General features: G+C 42.3%; 2 protein-coding genes across 3 annotated transcripts in view; one reads left to right on the forward strand and one right to left on the reverse strand.

Annotated features, from left to right (window-relative positions):
* Positions 1 to 12,827, reverse strand: part of nlrx1 (NLR family member X1) — a gene marked incomplete at its 3' end in the record, with an annotated part of 33,843 nt that extends 21,016 nt beyond the window's left edge. The window contains exons 1-4 of one of the 2 annotated variants that reach the window (XM_084019933.1): positions 12,681 to 12,827; positions 11,917 to 11,963; positions 8,807 to 8,919; positions 4,022 to 4,412 (exon numbers count right to left, since the gene is read on the reverse strand). In XM_084019933.1, the coding sequence (XP_083876059.1) occupies positions 4,022 to 4,412; positions 8,807 to 8,919; positions 11,917 to 11,933 (521 nt within the window). In that variant the 5' untranslated portion in view covers positions 11,934 to 11,963; positions 12,681 to 12,827. The remainder of the gene's footprint in view (positions 1 to 4,021; positions 4,413 to 8,806; positions 8,920 to 11,916; positions 11,964 to 12,680) is intronic. The other variant, XM_084019932.1, reaches the window with a different exon arrangement.
* Positions 12,828 to 15,220: 2,393 nt separating this feature from the next.
* Positions 15,221 to 22,525, forward strand: part of efhd1 (EF-hand domain family, member D1) — a 30,762-nt gene continuing 23,457 nt past the window's right edge. The window contains exon 1 of the mRNA XM_084020000.1: positions 15,221 to 15,704. Coding sequence (XP_083876126.1) covers positions 15,259 to 15,704 — 446 coding nt within the window. The 5' untranslated portion in view covers positions 15,221 to 15,258. The remainder of the gene's footprint in view (positions 15,705 to 22,525) is intronic.

A 22,525-nucleotide genomic window follows, 5' to 3' on the forward strand; every position in this document is an offset into this window, starting at 1 on the left:
TGACAACAAAACATTCAAACTGGATGGATATAGCTAACCATTCAAAATGCAGGGGCAAAGCTCATTGAGTCAATGGAATCTGGAGTAAAAGGGAAATACCTATTGTTTGTCACGTTGATTAGTGACTTTTTGAAAGCAAAATGAACAAAAACTCCCTGAAACTATAACCTTTTTAAGGCCTGTTATTCTATAGAGACACTGTCCTCTGGTGGCATCTGCTGGTCACTACAACACATCACATCAACACAGACTCAGAAAGAGCAGGGGCCCTTTCCAGAAAGTAGGTTTTCCTGAAACTCTGAGTTTGTTAACCCTGAGGTTAACCAACCTTTAGGTCAGTTACCATAGTAACTGACTCTGTGAACCTAACCTGTTCGCTGGCAGGTTTGCTTCAACAAACCCTGAGTTTCTCCTACATGTCTCTGCCCTTTTCCGGAATCTGAACTAACTCTGAAAAAAATTGCCGTCCTTTCCTCATCAACCTAATCGATACGGGGATAAAAGTGATTCCAACAGCTTTACGTCGGGAGAGGATTTTGATTACTTAGAAGAAAATTACCGTTTTTCCTACCAATAACATATCTAAACAATATTCTCCGACATTTCCGACATTTCATATCGCGGACATAATGCAGATTCTTTGTAGAGCTCTTAAGATTTTTTTGCGAACGGGAGATTTCTGAAAAAGACAAATGACATTTCTTTATTGAAATAGCCGCTTATATTTACTGTTTAATATGTGAAATATGATTAAAATCATATGCCTTAGTCTATGTATTTGTGCAATATTTTAATGCTTAATTTTCAGCTGAAGCAAGTTTCTTTTTGTGCCTGGGGGATTACACCTACATAAAAATTATTATTTGTTCAATGCCCTACTTTGAGATTTACGGGGAGTTGAACCCCTGACGCCTGCACCATAGGCAGTGTTGCTAACCGTTACACCACAATGTTGCTCTGCATGGATGAAAATAAAGACTTATCACCTTTAGACCAATCAACTGTTTCATTCAGTTATACACATTAAGTCGGGCCGTAAATGTCCACCACAACAACTGTCTCTACTTTGCTGCAGTTACGTTGCTCCGCTTTCTAAGGATGAGCTCGTTTTCTAACACTCAGTTATATCTAATAACGCTTCACAAAGTAGCGCAATGAACAAATATTAATTTTCATGTAGGTGTAATCCCCCCAGGCACAAACGAAAGTGGCTTCAGCTGAAAATTAAGCATAAGAATATTGCACAAATATGTAGACTAAGGCATATGATTTTACAGTTTACTCAGTCGCTTTGCTTTTCTCACATCAATATTAACATTTGCACAGCAGTTAGTGCATTTCTCAAAACAATTAGTGCAAACTGCAAAACCTAGTGAATAACCTGCAAAAGCACGTCATTTGCTCAAAATGGATAGTCCATTCCTCAAAAGCAAGTATTCATGTCAATGAAACTGCCAGTGTCATCAAAATGAAAGTTTTGACACCATTGTTTATGAACAAGATAGTCAAATGGATTTGTCATGTTTTCATTATGAGTTTATTCTCTGTTTTCCAATGCAAAAAAAGGTCAGAACTCAGTGACACTACCTGAAAATGCTCAAGACAGCAGTATACACTACTTGTACAGCCATTTGAAAACTACAGTAAAGTTACACATTGCTGTAGTTAGGGGAGTAAGTGAGTACAAGACACTGAATACGTTTTTACTGTATATGCTCTTTGCAATTCTACAGCATTGTGCAAAAGAAAAATACACTACAGTCACTTATTTAGAACAAACATAAGAAACACTCTTTTGGTAGAGCTTCAATTCACAGTGGTTCTTCCAACATTTGGTTGCACCCTCCGACCAGCCTCAGCCATTGTGAGGCCATGATTCATGGTCCACCCTAATTTCATTAGGAATCTGTCTATGTGCTTCTTCTCCCTCTTCCTCTGTTTTGTAGAAATGGTCCACACTATATCCTGCTCGGTTCATTATGCTTGCCAAGTGAGGGTTCCTCGGATTCATCCCTGAGTGACTGTAAACACGTGGCTTGTCATGGTTACAACTAATACTTCACACACCTCCTCGTGAGTGAAAGCTTAAGTTCACCTGAGAGTAACTGTTCAATTTAGGATACATTTCCAAGAAAAAATGATAAAGAAAGGTATAAAATTTGATAACTAGTTCAACAAAAAGTAGAAATTGCTACTATGATGTGCACAAATTACTAAATGTTGTGGAGGTTGAACTAATAGTTCTGAGAATTTTCATTCTGATCTGAGAAAAGAACCAAAGCAACTGAGAAAAACTGTAATCATATTTCACATATTAAATATTATAGTAAATATATAAGCGGCTATTTCAACACAGAAATGTATGGGGGGGTTTAGCTCAGGAGGTAGAGCGGGTTGGCTTGCAAGATTGCCGGTTCGATCCCCGGCTCCTCCTAGCTGAGTGCCTGGTGTCCCTGAGCAAGACACCTTACCCTAATTGCTCCTGACGAGCTGGCTGTCGCCCTGCGTGGTTGACTCCGCCGTCGGTGTGAATGTCATTGTTGCAAAGCGCTATATAAATGTGGCCATTTACCATTTAAATGTCCTTAAAGGTCACATATTATACTGTTTTCATCAATTTCACACAGCTGTCAGAGGTCCAACAGCACTGTACTCGATATGCATTGCCCCAAACCCATCTGTGGTCCTGAATTTCAGCTGTCTAAAAGTTGCTCAAATGAGCTCTACTGAGAACATGCTGCTTCTGTGTCTGCACCTTTAAATGCTAATGAGCTCCGGCTGTCATCGCCTATTCGGAGAGAGACAGGACGGCTTGCGCTATGCGGCAGCATGCGGCAATGTTTACATGGATGTACGGCTATGGCTCGCCTATGTGGCTCAGGTGAAGTTGCTGGGGCCGTATTGTGGGGACAGATCCTTTTACTAGGGTCTGTACAAAGCCAGGTTTGTACAGACCCTCATTACTGAAGCAGTCCGATGTGAAGTGGTTAGCACACACATACAAGCGAACACGGACCGTAGCCGTAAAAATGAAACGCAAGAGACCAGACCCGGACCGCCGTGCACGGTGCTCTGTTGGACACGCGCCCCAGGGCTCCGTCTGACCGGAGGCAGCAGAAGACGCACTTGTCTGTCCGTGATGTCGGTCCACATTCTCCGTGCGTGCTGTGGGTCCGTGCCGGTCTGTGCTGCTGTCGGCCTGGGCTGTCAGTCCTGCTGTCGTCTGTCCCTACTCTCCGTCAGCGTTCTCCGTGGGTCTCTCTGGTTGGCGCTGTCTGTCCGCTTTCTCCGTCCGCGCTGTCGGCTCTCAGCGCTGTGTTGCGAAACGCCCCCCTTTCGGATCTCCTATCATCGTGCAGAGGAGTTCGGGCTTATGCAAATGACTCCTTTCGTTACGTAAAGAAAGGAGCTAAATCTAAATTGCTTGTTTTCCTCATCCTGGGAGTTGGCAGGCTCAGGGAGGACCAGTTTATAGGTGTAGAGACCAGAGAAAACCTGGCCAGAGAAAACCTGGCCCCTTTAAACATTACACACCGCGATATGAAATCACTTTTATTTCCATATCGATTAGGTTGACGAGGAAAGGACGGCACATTTTTTCAGTTTGTTCAGATTGGTTCAGGCGGAGACATGTAGGAGAAACTCAGGGTTTGTTCGTGTGGAGCTTCCTGGTTTAGACCTGCTTTTAAGAGTTGGAGAATTTCCACCGCAGAATAGAGGTGGGCTCTCACTTTCCGCTCATGTGGCAGGCAATCTGCGTTTTTACCCAAGTGCACCCTGTTTGTAAATACCGTTCCATGTTTTTACGTGCTAGTTGCACGCAATATACCTTTCCTGTATTGTTTCCATAACTATTTTGTATACTGGCGTAGCAACACTAAGTTGTATGGTACATAGAATGTGTTGACTGACTCTTTGATTCTGTGGGAAATGACTAATATAACATGAACTCCAGATATCAGAAATATGTGACATTAGACAATGGTAAAGAATGCCACTGAGTGAGAGAAAATCATCTTACTTTGACAGCTGGCCAAGGTCCTCACAAGAGAAAGGAATGAGCAATTTGAAGTGGGTCAGGGTAGACCCTGTGCACCAATCCAGCACCAGCTTTCGAACCACTGTACTCTTCCCTGTTCCCACAGCTCCATACAGCAGCACATTGAAGCCCCGGTCCTCACACCAGGCATTGGTGGGCTCAAACAATTGTTCCACAGTCAACGAGCGGCTGGAGGGATTGGATTGGAGAGGGGAACTGAGTAGTCCTGCCCTCTCCTCAGCCTCCCTCTCCAGGATCAGTGGCTCCACATGCATGGTCTCTGGGCTGAAGTAACCACCAAACTGTTTCTCCTCCTGAGGCAAGTGGCTGAACCATTGGTAGAGTTTCCTCTTGTGGGTCTCTATGGGTTCTTCTGTAAGAGACAAAAAAGGGGGTGCATTTACACTCAGCTACCTTTCTTGACATCACTTTGACATCATCAGGGTTATTTTCTCCAATTTCACAACGCCTCTCCAGAGCCACAGAATAACATAGGTTGTTTTTTTGAGAGGTGTGGTACTTGAGATGAGTACTGCTGGGGTGCTGCTTTTACTATGAAATCAACTATAATACATCATGTGATCTATGTTTGATGATGGCTTAATTTGTATATGTATCTCTGTTGTTGCATATATTGTATACTGTATAATGCATATTTTGCATATTCAGTGTGCTTACTGTTACTTGACTTAATCAACAGACACTGTGTCTTTAACGTGTAGTCCATCATACCCAGGACTAAAGTGTCCTTGGTGTTCAGCCACACAAGTTCAACTGATTGACAAGTGTTCTGTATTAATGCTAATAAATGACATTTCTTAAACCTTTAGTTCTGTTGAATTCACTTGATACCTGTTCTTGCCTTGAAGGTCCCTGATGGAAAGCTCATGTTTATACATGAGATAATTTGTGTTCATGGTAAATGGATCTACATTTATATAGCACGTTTCTAGCTAATTAGCTACTCAAGGCGTTTCACACTACATTCAGTCACCTTTATCTGTTCACACACACATTCATGATTCACTGATGGCAGAGGAGCCGTCTGCACATCAGGATCTAACACATTCATACACATTCACACACCGACGGCGCAGCATCGGAAGAAATAGGGGGTTCAGCATCTTGCCCAAGGATACTTCGGCATGCGGACGGGAGGAGCCAGGAATCGAACCTACTTGCTAGCTGCCGTTTATCTTTTCACACCATGTGATTCACATCGACCAGCCAGCCCTGTGACTTTGCATTAACTTTGTACGTTTTGTGTGAACACAACATTGCAATGCTTTATATTGCCTCGTGTTTGGCTTGTGTTTCCATGGCATTTACAAGCGGAACTACATCAAACGTGATGACAGTTTCATGCTGGAAAACACCAGTAAGTAAACAAACAAGCCACTTGGGTTGATCTTGACCCGGGTGATTGCATGTTATAATCACTTTAGATACACGGTCCAGTTTGACCAGGCACAGCTGGAACTGGAGAACATTTTACGATACATTGGAGTCACTGAAGGCATCAAACGAGACAGTTCAGGAAGAGACGTGCATTAATGCTGCTGAATTTAGACATGCTCATCGACTATCAGGCATGCCTGTGGCCTTCAACACAGCTTACACATGTTAGCACTAATGTACATAGTGAGGACAAGTGTAGGCTCTTATATACCCAAGGTGATGTTCGGTGAAGTTTTGAGGTTGAGTCTGTAAGGCACAGTGTCCTTGACATATTAGCATGACTATATGACACATTTGTAATATTACAAAAAAGCAACTAATTGTTAGCTGTGAATGTTTTTTTGTGTATAGCAACAAGGGAGGAGTCCTTCTAGTCAATAAACAGTTTCATATCTGTCCAAATTACATTTATGTCTGGTCAGCATTGGCTTTACTTTTCAGAAGTGGAAATGCCGGGGCTAACTGCTACATTCACAGCTGTTACGCCATCACACACTCTTATATTACACACTCACATACATACATACATACACACTCTTATGGTATTTGGCTGGATGTCATGGTGGAAATTACCAAGGGTGCATTTTACTCCGAACTCATGCTTACATCATGCTCTCTCTCTCACAAAGTAATTATAAGACTGTTATGGCATTATTTAGTACTCATATCGGTACTCGGTATCGGCAATTACCCAAATCAAATGTAAGTACTTGTACTTGGTCTAAAAAAAATATCGGGGTATCGGGCATCCCTAGTTACAATAATTAAATACCTTTTAAGGGAGGGGGGGGCTAGTACAATGTGTATTTGCTATGACTACTAGACTCAAGATTCTACTATAGTTCCTTTGAAATGGCCAAAATAGCCAACACTGGAATAAAGATAAACAAATAAGATAATCCTTTATTATTAGTCCCACGGTGGGAACATTTGCAGTGTTACAGCAACAACAAAAGGAATCAGTAAAAACAAGTACAATAACTAAGTAAACAGTAGAGATATAATACATAAGTAAACACTAAAAAACTCAAAATAGAATTGTATAATAACTGCATTTATTTTTGAATATCTCAGATTGTGCATTCATGTCCATGTTATGCTTACTGCTTTTTTTTTTTTTAGCACTTCAACACTGCTACATTTCTTTGCACATACAGTATGTTGCATGTGCATCCTCATTTGCACCCACTCGTACAACACCTTTCAGTTTCTGGGAGCAGTTTCTAACTCACCCTCACCCTGGCTTACTGAAACACTTGGACAGAACAGAACAGCTGGTAACATTATTCGTATCAATTATGATAAATCAAGATTTCTGCTGTGAAAAAGGTCTAATCATAGCAGGAAGCCTACTTTCAATAAATTGAGGTGTGGTATTTGAATGTGGATATGAACCAGGCAGAGAGGGTCCAATCAAAGATGCATCATGGGAAGGTGTGTTTGGGGCCTACCCACACCAGGAACTAAAACTTCCTCTGTGGTACAGGTATATTAACCTTACTTTTTAATCTGTCTATCACTTTAAATAAACATTAAATGAGAAATGCCTTTTTTTTTTTACCCGTTTAGAAAAAGACTAAAAGCATGGATGACGATATACAGTACCAGCCAAAAATACTCAAGACATCAAAACTATTAAGGAAAACATATGGAATGATGTATTAAACAGAAAAGTGTATTTTAGACTCTTCAAAGTAGCCACCTTTTGCTTTGGTGAGAGCTTTGGACACTCTTGGCATTCTCTCATTCAGATTCATTAAGTCGTCACCTGGAAAGGTTTTCCATTACAGCTGTGCTTCTCAAGAGTTCATTTGTGTAATTTCTTGACTTCTTAAGGTGTTTGAGACCATCGGTTGTGTTGTGCAGAGGTAGGTTTGCTACACAGTTCTCTACAATGAATAGCCCTATTGGGCAGCCATTCTAATACAAGAACCACCAAATTAAGTGTAGAGAGAAATGACAGTCCATCATTACTTTAAGGCATGAAGGAGAATCTACAATGTGGAAAATAATGAAAATAAAAACAACATTGAATGAGAAGGTGAGTCCAAACTTTTGACTGGTACTGTATCACCATGCATGCTTTGATATAAGTGCTTTTACTAAGTGCATTTCTCATTTAATCTCGGTTGAAAAATCCCAAATCTCTATTCACTGGTTCAGAATTCGCTGTAATTCCACTGTATTCATACAGTGACAATAAAGTTCTCATCATCATCATCATCATCATCATCAATTCAGCTGTCAGCATCATCACTCCCGTCCTGCAGCAGCTCCACTGGCTGCGAGGTAAATTCTGCATTGAGTTCATGATCCTCCTGTTAACATTTAAGGCCATCTACAACCTGGCCCCTCCATATCTGTCTGACCTCCTCCATGTTGCCACTCCCTCTCGCACCCTCAGATCCTCCTCCTCTATCCACCTGACTGTCCCATGAGCCCGTCTCACCACCATGGGGGGCAGAGCATTCAGCCGCTCTGCCCCCAGCTCTGGAACTCATTACCACCCGACCTCAGAAATATCACTTCGCTCCCACTATTAAAATCCACATTCAAAAGCCATCTGTTGAAGACTGCCTTTACCTATGATTTAAATTGCACTGTCTAACTGTCTGCATTGTAACTGTGTAAAAAATGTATTGTTTGATTTGTATTTTATTGGTTGTTTTGTACTTTAATTCACTACACTGTCCTTGAGTGCTCAGAAAGGCGCCTATAAATAAAATGTATTATTATTATTATTATTATTATTAAAGTGAGAGACAGATTACCAAAAAAAGTCAATACCTATACAGCAGAGGTAGTTTAAGTTCCTGGTGTGGGCCCCAAACACACCTTCCCATGATGCATCTTTTGAATGGTACTGTATGCAACAAATCAAAATCAAAATCCTATTGTTGGTCCACACTGGACGCCGAGTCACTGGGTGAACAGTAGCCTGGTTGTTTACACCAGAAGTGCATTTCTCTGCAGCGGCCATCAAACTACTCTTCCCGAGCCAGTGCCACGGCGTGTCACGTTAATAGTCCGTTGGTTTCCAGGCACTGAAAGGATACGGACAGCACTTCACCAAAAAGGGTGACGCTTCAGCATTCAGTGTGAACCCTGTGTAATATTTCTACTACTGTTGCTGCTACAACTAAAAGTACTTCACTATGGACTTGTTTACCACTGCCCTGCAACCTTTGACTTGTTGCTAAAACTCTTTAGAACTGTTAAAAACCAAAGAAAGCTTTTTATTGTTGTAGTTGTAAGTGAAAAAGCAGTACGCTGTCAGATGGCAATAAAGCTTCAAACTGAGATTTGCACCTGGTCCTGACGTGGAGGAGCAGAAGGTCCTGCAGTGAAAGCCAGTGGAAAAGTACAGAGGAACCTCCACCCTCCTCTTCCACCTCCGTCCCCTGAGCAGCTGACTCAGCTGTCTGCAAAACAAACAGGTTGGGTCAGTTGGCAGCATACAAACTTTATGATGAAAAGCCACAAAGACAAGCTTGGTTCAGTCCACAAATACGAGGTGCAGTTACTAGCTACACCTGAACTTAATATTATTATACCCTGATAATCATCAAAACATGCTTAAAGTCCCAGTCGGCAAGTCCGGTGGATGGAGGGCACTCTGTCAGATTTTGAATGTTTACAACTCTCACGCTCCTCCCCCACGACCACCGAGCTCCTTCCCCTCGACTCCGTGCCCTTTGAAATCCCTTAGATCATGCCACCTTTAACGCGGGTCCGATGTTGACTCTGGTTTTATCACAGGCACCGTCGCCATCTTTCTTTTCTTTTCCTTGGTTGTTTTGGACCTCCTCGTTTCGGTTTTTAACCGAGGAATTGGAAGCTTGTTGCTACTTCCCTCCGCCTCCCCCCGTGATAGTGGTACGACCCGAGGGGGGAGGGGCTCTGTGTGTCCACGAACACAGCCCTGCGTGCTGATTGGACAGGATGAGCCGGGCTGTGTTGATTTTTTGCGAAACAAACAACAGGCTCTACATGCACGTAGAGGCATGCTTCTTTTTCTAAAACCGGATGATTTATGTTGTTCTATCGGAGCGTAGTGTCGGCTTCAGTGAATATGATCAAACAAATGTTGCCGACGATGGAAATCACAATTAACCTTACATTTTATGAAGAAAGAAATCGTTTTTGTGTCACAGATAGGAAACATCTTTTTCAGTGAAAAAAAAGAAAAGAAAAAAGGTAATCATAAATCATAAGGACCCACTTCATGAATAAAGGATAAATAATTGTCAAAAAAGCTATATTGTGAGTCTGTTCTTTGCTCATAATAATGTTATGATATAGGGCAGGGCTAGAGTCCGTATTGAGAAAGTCTCAGTGGTTGGTTGAGCCACCGAAGAACTGATCGACAAATTCACAGCGGTTGGGTGGCAGAAAAAAGCAAGGCAGCTGTGTGGACCGGCAGACAGAAACCTCAAATTCATGCACCGGCCGCCACAGAGCATTTGTGTATGTCCAGCTGTGTTGCGTGGCACCGTGTGACTCGGTCGTTACCATGCAACCATGCAACAACAAGCTACTAGGATGAACACTCCAGCTACACGGACAGGAATCATTTGGTGATCAGCTCTTCTGATTAGTCAGAGACCACAGATCGAACTATTTGGGACCAACCTGATCAAAATTTGGCATTGAATTTCAGCAAAGCCAACAGAAAATAAAATAACAGACATTTACATCACAAAACGTTAAAACTGTATGGGAAAGTACATTGAGTTTGTGGAGTGCCGGAGTAAAAGAAAAGTACCTCTTGTATAGATTTGCGTTTCGTGAATTTTTGAAAGCAAAATGAATAAAAACTGATATCCCTACTATAAATTATAAGTTTAACTAAGGCAACAACAGATGGAAACATTGAGTCTCCGTGCCTTTTTCATTATAGAGATGACCTCTGGTGGCGTCGGCTGGTCACTACAATACATCACATCACATCAATGCAACATTGTAGACAGAGCAGCTTCTATATTTATCTTCTTTATCTTTTTGTGTCTTTGAAGCTTTTTATATGACAGTTTCCCATTTCTTTATATAGTCCTTTGCATTTTTATTGAACAATGCAAGATCCTTTGAGCTGCACTGGTTGGGTACCAGGGGGCAGACGAGGCTTCTCCACATTCACAGGTAGTTTGGTTTTGGTTTAATAACCCCATCTGGCCATGGCAACTTTTGATCGCCTTATTCTTCCACTGGACCCATGATGCTTCTGAGCCCGGAGGGAGGGATTCAGAAGGAGGGATACCCATGTCAATAGGAGGAGGGTCGTCCTCAACCATTTTTGTCCAGAGTTTGAGTCTGGTTTCTTTCTGTGATACTATTAGGGGCTGGGCATTGCTGAGAAAGCTTCTCCTGGACTTCAGCCGTTGGGCCGGGGGTACACGTCCATAGAGGAGGTGGCGTTCATCACTGGTGGCCTTGGTCATCCCTACTCGGCTTACAACTTCCCGTCTCACATTAGCAGGGGCAATGCCAGCGAGGAGGTGCAGGTTGTTTATGTTGGTGGGCTTCAAGCAGCCAGTGATTGAGCGGCAGGTGTTATTCAAAGCAAGGTCTAGTTTTTTGACATGGGATGATCTCTCCCAAACAGGACACGCATACTCCACAGAGGAGTAGAACAGGGCCAGAGCAGTAGATCTAAAAGTGTGTGCCGTGGCTCCCCATTTGGAGTTGGTCAACTTCCGGAGGATATTATTTCGGAAGTTAACTTTCAGTTTGGTGTTTTTGATGTCTTCCCTATAGGAGAGAGTGGGATCCAGTGTTACACCAAGGTAGACAGAGTTGGTGCAGTGCTCAAAAGGTGTTCCAGACCATGTGATGTGAAGAGGTCTCTTTGTTTCCCGCTTCCTGAGATGGAACGAGCAGGCTTGGGTGTAGGTGGTTGCACTCGTAGTAGAGGTGTAGCTCATCGAGGACTGATGTGAGGCTCCTTCTACAGCTTCAAACGTCCTCTCTTGGGATGGTACAAGGAGGTCGTCAGCGTAGATGAACCGCTCAGTGTTCTGGTCCATTGGCTGCTCATTGGTGCAGGTGTTATATAGTAGTGGAGCAAGCACACTACCTTGAGGTAAGTCATTCCGTTGTCGTCGCCAGCAACTTTGCACGTTGTTATGGACAACATAGAAGCGCCTTCCATATTTATGATGTCGGTATTTCTAGATATCCTACTATACCATAATACTGTTATACTGCCCAAGTTTAGTTAATACCAATATATTACCTGGTTATTATTTGAGTAATTACATGGGATGACTTATGTCCTCTGTATTATTAAACTACCGGTATTACCATGATATTACTGAGCTGTAATGTAATGTGTTCTGAGAATTGAATATCTGCATCCCATAAATTGAGTCAATATGCATCAGACTGTTGTGACTCAGTATCAATAAGAGTTGTTAACCAACCTGTGGAGTGAGCTCATCCTTCTGCTGTGCTGATGTCAGGGATCGTTCTGTGGAAGACAGTAAGTGAGACAACATGTTTGAGAAAGCTGATGACTTTTTGACTACCAGTAGCCCTATGGAGCAGGATTTTGATGGGCAGGAACTTTGTTTGTTCCTCATACATTTGAAATCATTTGAATTTAGAGTTTGTATTTTGTACTAGTAATCCATGTTTTTCCAAGAACCTGGACATCTGGACATGGTCCTGAACGTCTGGACTTGGTCTTAGACGTCTGGACATGAACCTGGTCATCTGGACACGGTCCTGGACGTCTGGACTCGGTCCTGGACATCTGGACACGGTCCTGGACGCCTGGACTCGGTCCTGGACGTCTGGACTCGGTCCTGGACGCCTGGACTCGGCCACAGAGTTCTAATATGCTAACACTACATACCGTTTAAAGAACTGAAGTGAGGGAGGCTAAGGGATAACTGGAAGCGGCACCGCTTGGCCCCTGAGGGGGCAGCCAGCCACTTCACTGACGTGTTGTCAGGGGAACCACTGGACGTGGAGCGGCTTCCGTCACGTACAACACTTCCTGACGAGTTAAGTTTCAAATTTAATAATGACGAACAGGAAACACGGCTGATAGCTTTTCCTGCAGTCAGGTTAAGCACGTTAGTCTCGCGAGGAAGCCACTGTCCCCGGAGGTTGAACTAGCAAACAGTTCTGCAAACTAAAAAAGAAATGCCATGTCATGGAAAATGAAACCACCGTTACATACCAATGTCGTATCGTCCTCATCGGTCTCCGTGTCGGGACTCTGTCGTTATCTCGCTTACGTCCTTTCAGCCTTTGTAATTGCTATTTCGCTGTTAAATAAATGAATACTGTAAAGTCAAGGCGCCTAATCCTAATCATATTCCTATTCCTTCTCCTTCTACTGCCGCTGCTTCTTCGCCTCGGTGTTATGTGGCGGTTGGTAAGCAACGTTATCGCGCATTACCGCCATCATCTGGCCGGAGTGTGGATCAGTAGTCTATTCTGCCATTGTGTTTCTATTAAATGTACTCTTTTTTTTTTTACTGTCACTAAAATGTACAGTTTTAAGCTGTTAATTAAACATACGATATGAAGCAGGCGTCTTTGTTTATTTTCACAGTATTGTACAGTTATGTTACACTCGTCCGTTTTCAGCATGGAATTACAATGTGGGAGAAAAAAATCTACAGCTTCGTATTGCATTTTTTCCTTTTTATTTAAATACAAATTCTCAAGCACATGCAGAACAATTCCATAAATATTTCAAGTCTCAAAATGTCTTTCCACTTTTGCTGAAAACTATGCAAGGCACTTAAACTAAGAAATACTGATGTTATAAAGTACAAAAATAACACCTTTTTAATATACACAATGAATAATATTAACCAGTGTTTGGGAAACTAAACAAGGTGACCAGAACTTATCTTGCTTTGTAGAAAACTAAAAATTGCATCATCATTGTAGAATATGGTTTTAGTTGAGGTCAACATAATGGTCTGTTGTACAAAAACACAAGACAACAAAGGATATACGTTTGAATAAACATGTCCTGGTTTGAATATACCCCAACTTATCAAAGGTACTAACACAATTCATACAAACATAGGAATAATGAATCAGCTAAATATCTACATTTAAACCAAATAACTCATATGTCAAATATACAGCTTGAACAAGGAAAGAGGGATGCAGTCTCCACCCAGAAGCAGAGAGGGCAGGCTCAGGAAGGTTGGAGAGGGAGGGGATTTTCTACAATGATAAATTATATAGATGTTAAAAAAATATGATGATCTTTGTGCTTTCCAATTTATGCGTGGAGTAGACTAAGGGTAGAACAGTTTTCTTGGAGAATGTTCATACAAGGTCAAAAAGAATCACAGTGTCCCAAAGGTCTAATGGAGTATTCTCGCTATAAATGCTCTAAATGAGGCAGCTGAAAAGAGTGGAAAGACTCAATCACGGCAAAAAATGCTCGTAAAACAGAAAATTAAATGTTCATATTATTCAAGAATGAGTAGGTGAGGGTTATCCTGTGTGGCTAACGGGCTAACAATTTCTGTAATTTAGCTAGTTAATATTTAATAAAATATGTTATCTGAAAGGGGCCAACCACTTTCTCTGTATCAAACCACATGTAAAATGTATCTGAGGTATGAGGAGGTTGGGGCATGACTGTGGGTTTTTGTTGTTTTTGTTTCAAGTGTTATTTGTGGTCATTCTGTCTTGTGTTGTCACGTGTTTTTCTTGTCTTGTCTACTGTCATGACTGTGGGTTTTTGTTGTTTTGGTTTCCTGTTTTATTTTGTAGTCCTTCTGTCTTGTGTTGTCATGTGCTTTGCTTCCTGTCCTTTTTTCTGTCTCCCAGCTGTGCCTCATTGTCTCGTCAGCCTTGCCTCTTGTTCTCCCCAATCCCCATAGCCTGCCCTTGTGTCTCCACACCTGTCTGTCGTTGAACCTAATCAGGCCTAGTGTATTTAGTCCGAATTATCTTGTTCTTTGTTTTTTCATTGTGTTTTTGCCCCTGTGGTCTTCAACCAGATTTTCCAACTACAGATGTGAGTCTCTCCTGGGAGGAAGCCATGTATCCCTGACTGAGTTTTTATTTAATTAATTGCATTTATTTAAATTATTATTATTATCCTTATTATAATGGCTGGCTGGATGGATGGATCTCAAAATAATGATATATTCAATTTGATTTTCAATTTTATTAACTAACTCATTATTTTGAGACATAACGTCATTATTTTTAGATACTTAGTAATTATTTTTTTTACAAATTATACCATTATTTTGAGAACATTTCTCATTATTTTTTAGAAAGTTTCTCATTATTTTACGATTGTTTTGGAAATAGACTCCCATATGTTAATGCTGCATCTATTCTTTTGATGCTGGTTTGGCCGCAGTCTTGGCTGATTTTGACTCACTGATAAGACCCTGATGGGACCCGGATGATTCATTTGATCAAATGCTTGTGTTTACATGCCGTGAAATATCAAAATGGCTGCTGCAAAAAGGGCATTATCACCGTGGGAAATTGTAAAATAATCTTAATACATATTCTCCGTCTTAGTATACTCGACAAAAGACGCAATGAACTGTGGAGGGCAGCAGTGCGTCTTTGCTGCATCCTGTCTCTCGAAAATTTAACTGAAGAAGAGAGTTTGTGAAGTCTTATTTTGAAAAAAAAGAAGAAGAACCGGAAGCGCTGTTCTCTTCTTGTCGGTGGGTCACAGCAGGCAGCTTGACGGAGGTCCTGGTAACGGCTGTCAGCTTCATTCTCCCTGAAAGCCTCTGTGACCAGCGCGGTACTCGACCATGGCATCGGAAGAGCTGGCGAGGAAGCTGCAGTCGCGGCTGGCCGCTACGCAGGAGGCTGAACCGGGGCCGGAGCCCGGACGGAGCCCGGTACGTCGCAGATCACAGGATGCTGGTCCGAGGCCGGAGCCCGGACGGAGCCCGGTCCGACCCAAATCGCAGTATGCTGATCCGAGGCCAGAGCCCGGACGGAGCCCGGTCCGACCCAAATCGCAGTACGCTGATGCGAGTCCGGAGCCCGGACGGAGCCCGGTCCGACCCAGACCGCAGGAGGCCGAGGCAGCCTGCGGCGACTCGTGCTCCGAGCTGTCCGCCAAACTGACCCGCAGACAGGACATTAACGAAGGCAACGCTGCTCCTCGCCTGAACCGCGTCTTCAACCCCTACACGGAATTCAAGGAGTTCTCCCGCAAGCAGATTAAGGACATGGAGGTGGTGTTTAAACGGTAAGTAGACGCACAGAGCCGCGGAACAGCGGTGCCATGTTTACTCGTGGTCGCGGGGGATCGGGATCGGCAGAGCGTCGGTAGAAGCTCATGATGAGATTAGGATGCTGCTGACGCGAAGCCTCCGGGTGAAAGTCTCTCTTGTCTGCTGACTGACTCGGCTCACTGATCACAGCAGCTCCTCACCGTTAGTTGCTGTGTTGGCGGTGCATTCTCTCCATCTAGTGTTGTCTGATCACACGAGCGTGTGATCCCAGATATGTCACTAAGGCCAACTTGATTCAATGTCATGTGATTTTACTCTACAGTTTTGACAAAATGAAAGGGAAGGTCAGCTGAAATGGCATTGATGGAATAATCTCCTCATATTTTTTTATTCAGCAGAATGATGTGGAATTGCTGTGATTTCATAGATATACGATTTTATCACAGATTGGAATATAAATTGATTGTGGTGAATTTCCATTATTGGGATAAATGTCATTACGTGACTAGGAAAAAGCTAACTTTTTTTTCTTTTTTTTTTGAAAGGCTGAAATATAACAACAATTATTGGGAATATGCAGACATGAGACTGCGGTTTCTCTCTGTTTGAATAAACATCAATAAGAAGTAAGTTGTTGCTAGACTTAAATTCATATCAAATTGCTGATGGATGATGGATTATTTAAAAAAATAGGCCATCTGCTATGACACAAATATTGTCACGACCAATGAAAAAAGTCTGTCAAGGTCACTAACTCGTGATTCCATTCGCAGGGAAGTTTAAAATAGAGCCTGGTTTAAAAATGATTTCATTTATTATTCATTTTTGAAGTGAGAACTTATGATTTATTTGCAATTTTTGTATTATTTGATTTTTTTTTTTTGGCCTTTTATTGGCTTTATTCATAGAACAGCTGAAGATATGATAGGAAACAGGTTGAGAGAGAGGGGGAGTGACACGTGGCAAAGGGCGCCCAGGACGGGAATCGAACCTGGGGCCGCAGCAGCGAGGACAAACGGCGCCCCGTATTATTTGATTTTAAGTAAAAAAAGATTACCTCCATGTAGTCACCAACAAGGTTTCTTCAATCATGAAATCATCATAACCAACCAGGGGCGTAGGAACGAGTTTAACATTGGAGGGGACACATATCGGAAACCTGACTGATCCATTAATAGTTCGAAGAGAAATATGTCATAAATGAACTACACTGCAAAACATTCACAAATGTATTTTATTCTTCTAAAAATATACATTTGTAAAGGAAAACACATTTTGAATTGCAGCATTGAACTGATACATATCAAATTAATTCTTTAATTGCAGGCCTTATCATACAGTTTTGTAGACTGATAAATAACATGGGAAGAATATTGATCTAAATTTGAATTAGTATTTTCTGAATACCTTTTCTTTTCTTAGTTGTATCTTATGCCTCAATGAACACAGGCTATGGTTAAAGGGAAAAACAGCATCAAAAATTTTAACATACACCAACTTGTTTTTACTCTCGAGTATGTGATATTATTCCACATTTCCACTAACTAATTGGTGTGTGAAGGTAAACGAAAACAACATTAGAATGGATGTAATGAACTGATAAATATAAATTACTGTGTAGTTCTGATACAAATGAAAGCTAGATAGCACTGTAGTGTTATCCAACAGTGCCAAACGTGCCGTGGCACACAAAAGGTTAAAAAACAATGGCCTAGGCAAAAGAGCCAAAATGTTTTCTCCTCCTGTCATTTGCAGCCACGAATTGCTTGCAAATTGACTTCTTGTCCAGTAAGTCAAGTCTATCCTGATGGACATGACAGACAGCAACATGGTTGAGTCTGTTTTGAGACATTGTGGACCGGAGCCAGGTTTTGAGCCTGCGGAGGACACTAAAACTTCTCTCTGCCTCACAGGATGAAACAGGGACTACCAGAAGCAACCTGACCAGGTTTTCCACTTGCCCAAATAGTCTACGTACCTCTACAGGCAATCCACAAATGATCCCTGCAGCCTCTGCACTGTTGCTAAATGAGTAGCTCAGGCGAAACATAGAAAGCTGCACTGAAAGTGACTCTCTGTTCAACTCTGGGTATTTCTCAATGACTGCAGCATCAATCTCTCCACTCAGAAGTGTCTCTTCCAACTTTTGCAAAGTCAACAAGTCTTCCTGGTTGAATAGCTCACTGAGCTTTGCGTCTACAATATCCAGGACTTTAAAGAATTCCCCTCTGTAGTGGTCCTTGGCACTTTTAGGCTGATGTGCCTCAGCTCCTTCAATGACGCGTTTTGGGGGCGGTCTGGTCTGTGGAATGGTAATGGGCTTAACACCTAAAGACTGAACGACAGCCGTCGCCTCTTCAAACAGAGTTTTGAAATTTGCCTCATTTCTTTTGGCCTTGATTGAGGTCCTTACAACTTGAACAGCAGCCCTCATGCCAGCAATGGTTTCAGTTCTCTCCTGAAAAGAGATGTTCAGGCATTCAAGCTCACAAATCACTGGTGAGGCAAGGATGAGACCCAAAACTGTTTTGCCTTTCCTAAACTGCCCCAGCAGCCCATTAGCAGTAGATGCAGTATTTGAGGCACCACAAGCCATCTCCTGCAAGCTGGCCAGCACTGACCCATACTGTGACAAAACAGCTGTGATGGCTTTGCCCCGTACTGTCCACCTCGTGGGACACAGGGGTTTTATTGCAGTGCATGATGGGTTCTCTGCATGTGCTATTGCTGCATGGATCGCCTTAAACTTTCCTGAATGAGACAAAAGGACTCCAAGCTGGTTGACCCAATCCAATGAGTCTCTGATCAGAACAGAGGCTAAGCAAGCTTTCTGTGTGACTAAATTAGTATAGTGGGCTCCACAGTGAACATAAAGTGCTAGTGGCTGCTCTTGTTTTATCAGTGCCTGTGCACCAGCATGCTTCCCAGCCATATTAGCTGCCCCGTCATAAGTTTGACCTCGTAAACCATGCATTGGTAAGTTTAATCTCAGCAGCACATCTTTAACTACTCCAGCAAGGCTTTTTCCTGTTGTTTCAGTAACAGAATACATGCCGATGAACTCTTCATGGGGCTTCAGGTCATTGTCAACATAACGCAGGCAAATAATTTCTTGTTCTTGCCCAGATATGTCTTGTGTTCCATCCATAATTACTGCATACTGAATAACTGGTAGATCTCTGATTGTATCAGCTATTCCACTTACAATATTGTTGCTCATTGTAGACAGAATTTAATTCTGGATCTGTGGACTGATGTACTCTTTCTGGGACCTCTGCAACCATTTGGCTAAAAGGACATCATCCTCTGCCTTGTCTTTCAAGAGTTGATACAAATTACTGTTTTCATCCTCATGTCCTCTCAAGGCCTGTCCCTGTCGTGCCAAATATTTGATTGAACTCCTGATTTTCCCCAGACAGTGCCTGTTGTCTGATTGTGTATTTGCCAAAGCACTGGACAACTGTGCATTTACAGGGTGATTTTCTTGTGCAGTCACAGAGACAGCGTGACGGTGTGTATGACTACTTTCATGTGCTTTAAATTTTTCAATAGCTTTCTTCCAATTTCTGAATCCAGAAGTGATAAAGGCGGGTTCGGATTTTACAGCAAATGGTGTGGGTTTGTCCTGGTAAACTCTCATGCAATAAAAACACAAAACCCCCTTCTGTACTGCATCATAATGTAGCCAGGGAAACTCCTTGTACCACCGCTCTTGGAAGGAGAGAGTTCTGTTAGACAGAACTTGAGTTTCAATGAATTTTGGATGTGGCTGATATGACTCTGTCCTCTCTGCCCTGACTTCAGTGTCTCTCAGCTGTCTGTCCCTGCTCTGAACACCCTAAAAGGAAAACAGTCACAATGTCACACAATGCAACAAGACTGCAGTTACTACAAGCACCCTAACCCTAGTCCTTTAAGGTTAGGTGAATAAGGTATAGAAAAATACTGATGGTAAAGCTGGTGGAATATTAAAATCATGTTTGTAATTTTCACTTCTTATGATGTTAAAATTTCCTCTCATGATCAACAACCTAACATCGCCTCACTCTTCATATACTGTAGCACCTACCTGCAACTCTGCAGTGCTGGCTTTCACTGCATCACCCTTACTGTTAGTGTCCAGCTGGACGTCATCTGATCTCTAATATGAAAGCAGTGGAGATGAATGAGGCATAGAAAAATAGTGATGGGAAAAGCTAGTGCAATATTAAAATCATGCTTGTAATTTTATTGTTTAAATAAAATAAAAAGTTTATGGACATGTATGTGCACACTTTCTCTCCCAAACTGTACAAAGTTCTTTATGGTTTCTCTCTCTCTTTCTCTTTCTTTCTTTTTTTGTTTTGTTTTTTGTTACTGTTCTATATGCTTACTTATCTAAAATGTAAAAATTGGATGGCGGAGAAAAATGATACTGCCTTTGCCTTTATGACATTTACTGCCATACCTAAATAAAGAATATAAAAAATAAATAAATAAAATAAAAAGTTATGTTCACATTTTCTCTCATGATCAACAACCTAACATCGCCTCACTCTTCATATACTGTAGCACCTACCTGCAACTCTGCAGTGCTGGCTTTCACTGCATCACCCTAAGGGCTGATTATGCTTCCGCGTAGTGATAACGCAACGGCAACGCAACGGCCACGCAGTTGCTTGGAGACCGTGATGGTTCTGCGTTGGGTTTACGTGTCGAAATGCAATTCAAAGCCACACCGGGAAAGGGCGCTATGTTTTTTGTAAAGACTGACCGACCGACCGAGACTCTTGGCGTATATCGTCGTAGCCTCGTTATAGCGTATTTGTTTACTTTCCGGCTTTAAACGTCCACATTTTTTCAGAACTTGGTGTTTTATTTCTTTGTGCAAAAGCGAGAAGGTGCAAACAATAAAACGAGGTGAAAACAATAAAAGTAGCCTTTTAAAAGTTTAAATGGCGGTGTTTATGAGTGGAAACTGGATAGCGGTCTCCAGCGGATGTAGTTAGCGGACCAATCACAGCCAAAGCCGCTGCGTTGGTGTTGCGTTGGCGTTGCGTCGCCTCGACGCGCGTCTAGGATTTTTGGGAGGCACACGTCAGGCCCTTGCGTCGGACACAAGGGGGTCCGCAAGGACGTAAGGGGTCTGCAAGGACGTAAGGGGTCCGCAAGCCCCCTTGCATTGTGTCGACGCGGAAGCATAATTCAGCCTACTGTTAGTGTCCAGCTGGACGTCATCTGATCTCTAATATGAAAACAGTGGAGATGAATGAGGCATAGAAAAATAGTGATGGGAAAAGCTAGTGCAATATTAAAATCATGCTTGTAATTTTATTGTTTAAATAAAATAAAAAGTTATGTTCACATTTCCTCTCATGATCAACAACCTAACATCACCTCACTCTTCATATACAGTCCCTCCAGAAAAACACGATTATGCGATCGCAGAATTCAATGCATAATCAGCCAAAGTCTGCATGAATATGAGGGGGCCGCATTTTCTTCAAATATGCCGCACTTTCACCGCATAAATTGCCGATTTCCGTGCAAAATATGGGGGGCTTGCATGATTTCATAATCCCCACATTTTCGTTGCAAAAAAGTCACATATATCTTAGCAGAATGTTGAAAAATGTTGCGTTTACACAAGAGCAGCCGTTTACCCCTGTTCCCATGGGAACGTTATGAAGTGACGTAATTACGCGACGTGAACGTCATCGAAAAGCTGCATTTTTCGCAAGTTTCCGCATTCTTTCGCAAGTTCCCGCAATTTTTGCAAGTTCCCACAATTTCATCGCATAAAATTGCATAAATATGCTGCATAATCAAGGATTTTTGGCCGCAAAAATCACAAAAAAATACCGCATTTTACTGGAGGAACTGCTGTAGCACCTACCTGCAACTCTGCAGTACTGGCTTTCCCTGATTCAACCTCACTGTTAGTGTCCAGCTGGACTTCATCTGAGCTCTAATATGAAAGCAGTGGAGATTAATAAGGCATAGAAAAATACTGATAGGATTGTCAAGAACAAGGGAAAAACATACAGACAGACTAACTCCTTTCTAGATGTGGGAGATGTGTGACGTTACTCGTTTTCAAGTGACATGGGTTAAGAAAAATAATGTTATTTTTTCAGTCACTTAAATCAAATCGCTTTTTGTCCTTTACTTTACTGTAAAGTCCGCCAGCTTTTGGCTAGTAACGTTCATAATAACAACTTTTACCTAGCAAGAGTGTACTAGTTAGATGTTGAATCACAACATCAGTTTAACATCAACAACTCTAACGTTAGTCTGAAAATATAATTATCCTCCTGGATAAAATTATGACCAACTCACATTTCCTTTCTTTTTTTTCTTTCCCTGGAGAAAGAAATCGTTTAAACTGCGCTGCTGCTGTCTTTTCATCTTAACGGCTCTAACCTGTCGCTAGCTGCAGACACCCGCATTTCAAACAGTCTGAGCCGTTGAGGGGATGCAGCAGCGTAGCGCTGTCTTGCGAGACAGCCGTATTCACGCGAGATCGCGAGATCGCGAGATCACGCGATTAGAGTGGCAGCGGTGACCGCGGTGCAGCCGTTCCACGGCGCTTACGTCCCCGGTGGAAATCAGGCTTTATGCCCCCAACTTAGCCTTCTAGGCAGGGATTCGAAGGCGTTCGGGGGCATTAGGCATACAACGCCATAGATGGGGCCGGTGACAAGACGCTGTGTTGCGCTTTCAAAATAAAAGCAAGTGAGTAAAATATTTAAAAATCAGATATTTTGCGGTATAATTTTTGTGTGGGACAAATGCGCCTGTCTCGAAAATTGGGGGGGACACATCCCCTCCGTCCCCCCCGGTTCCTACGCCCTTG

Source organism: Eutrigla gurnardus, assembly GCF_963514095.1.
Source record: "Eutrigla gurnardus genome assembly, chromosome: 10".
NCBI lineage: Eukaryota > Metazoa > Chordata > Actinopteri > Perciformes > Triglidae > Eutrigla > Eutrigla gurnardus.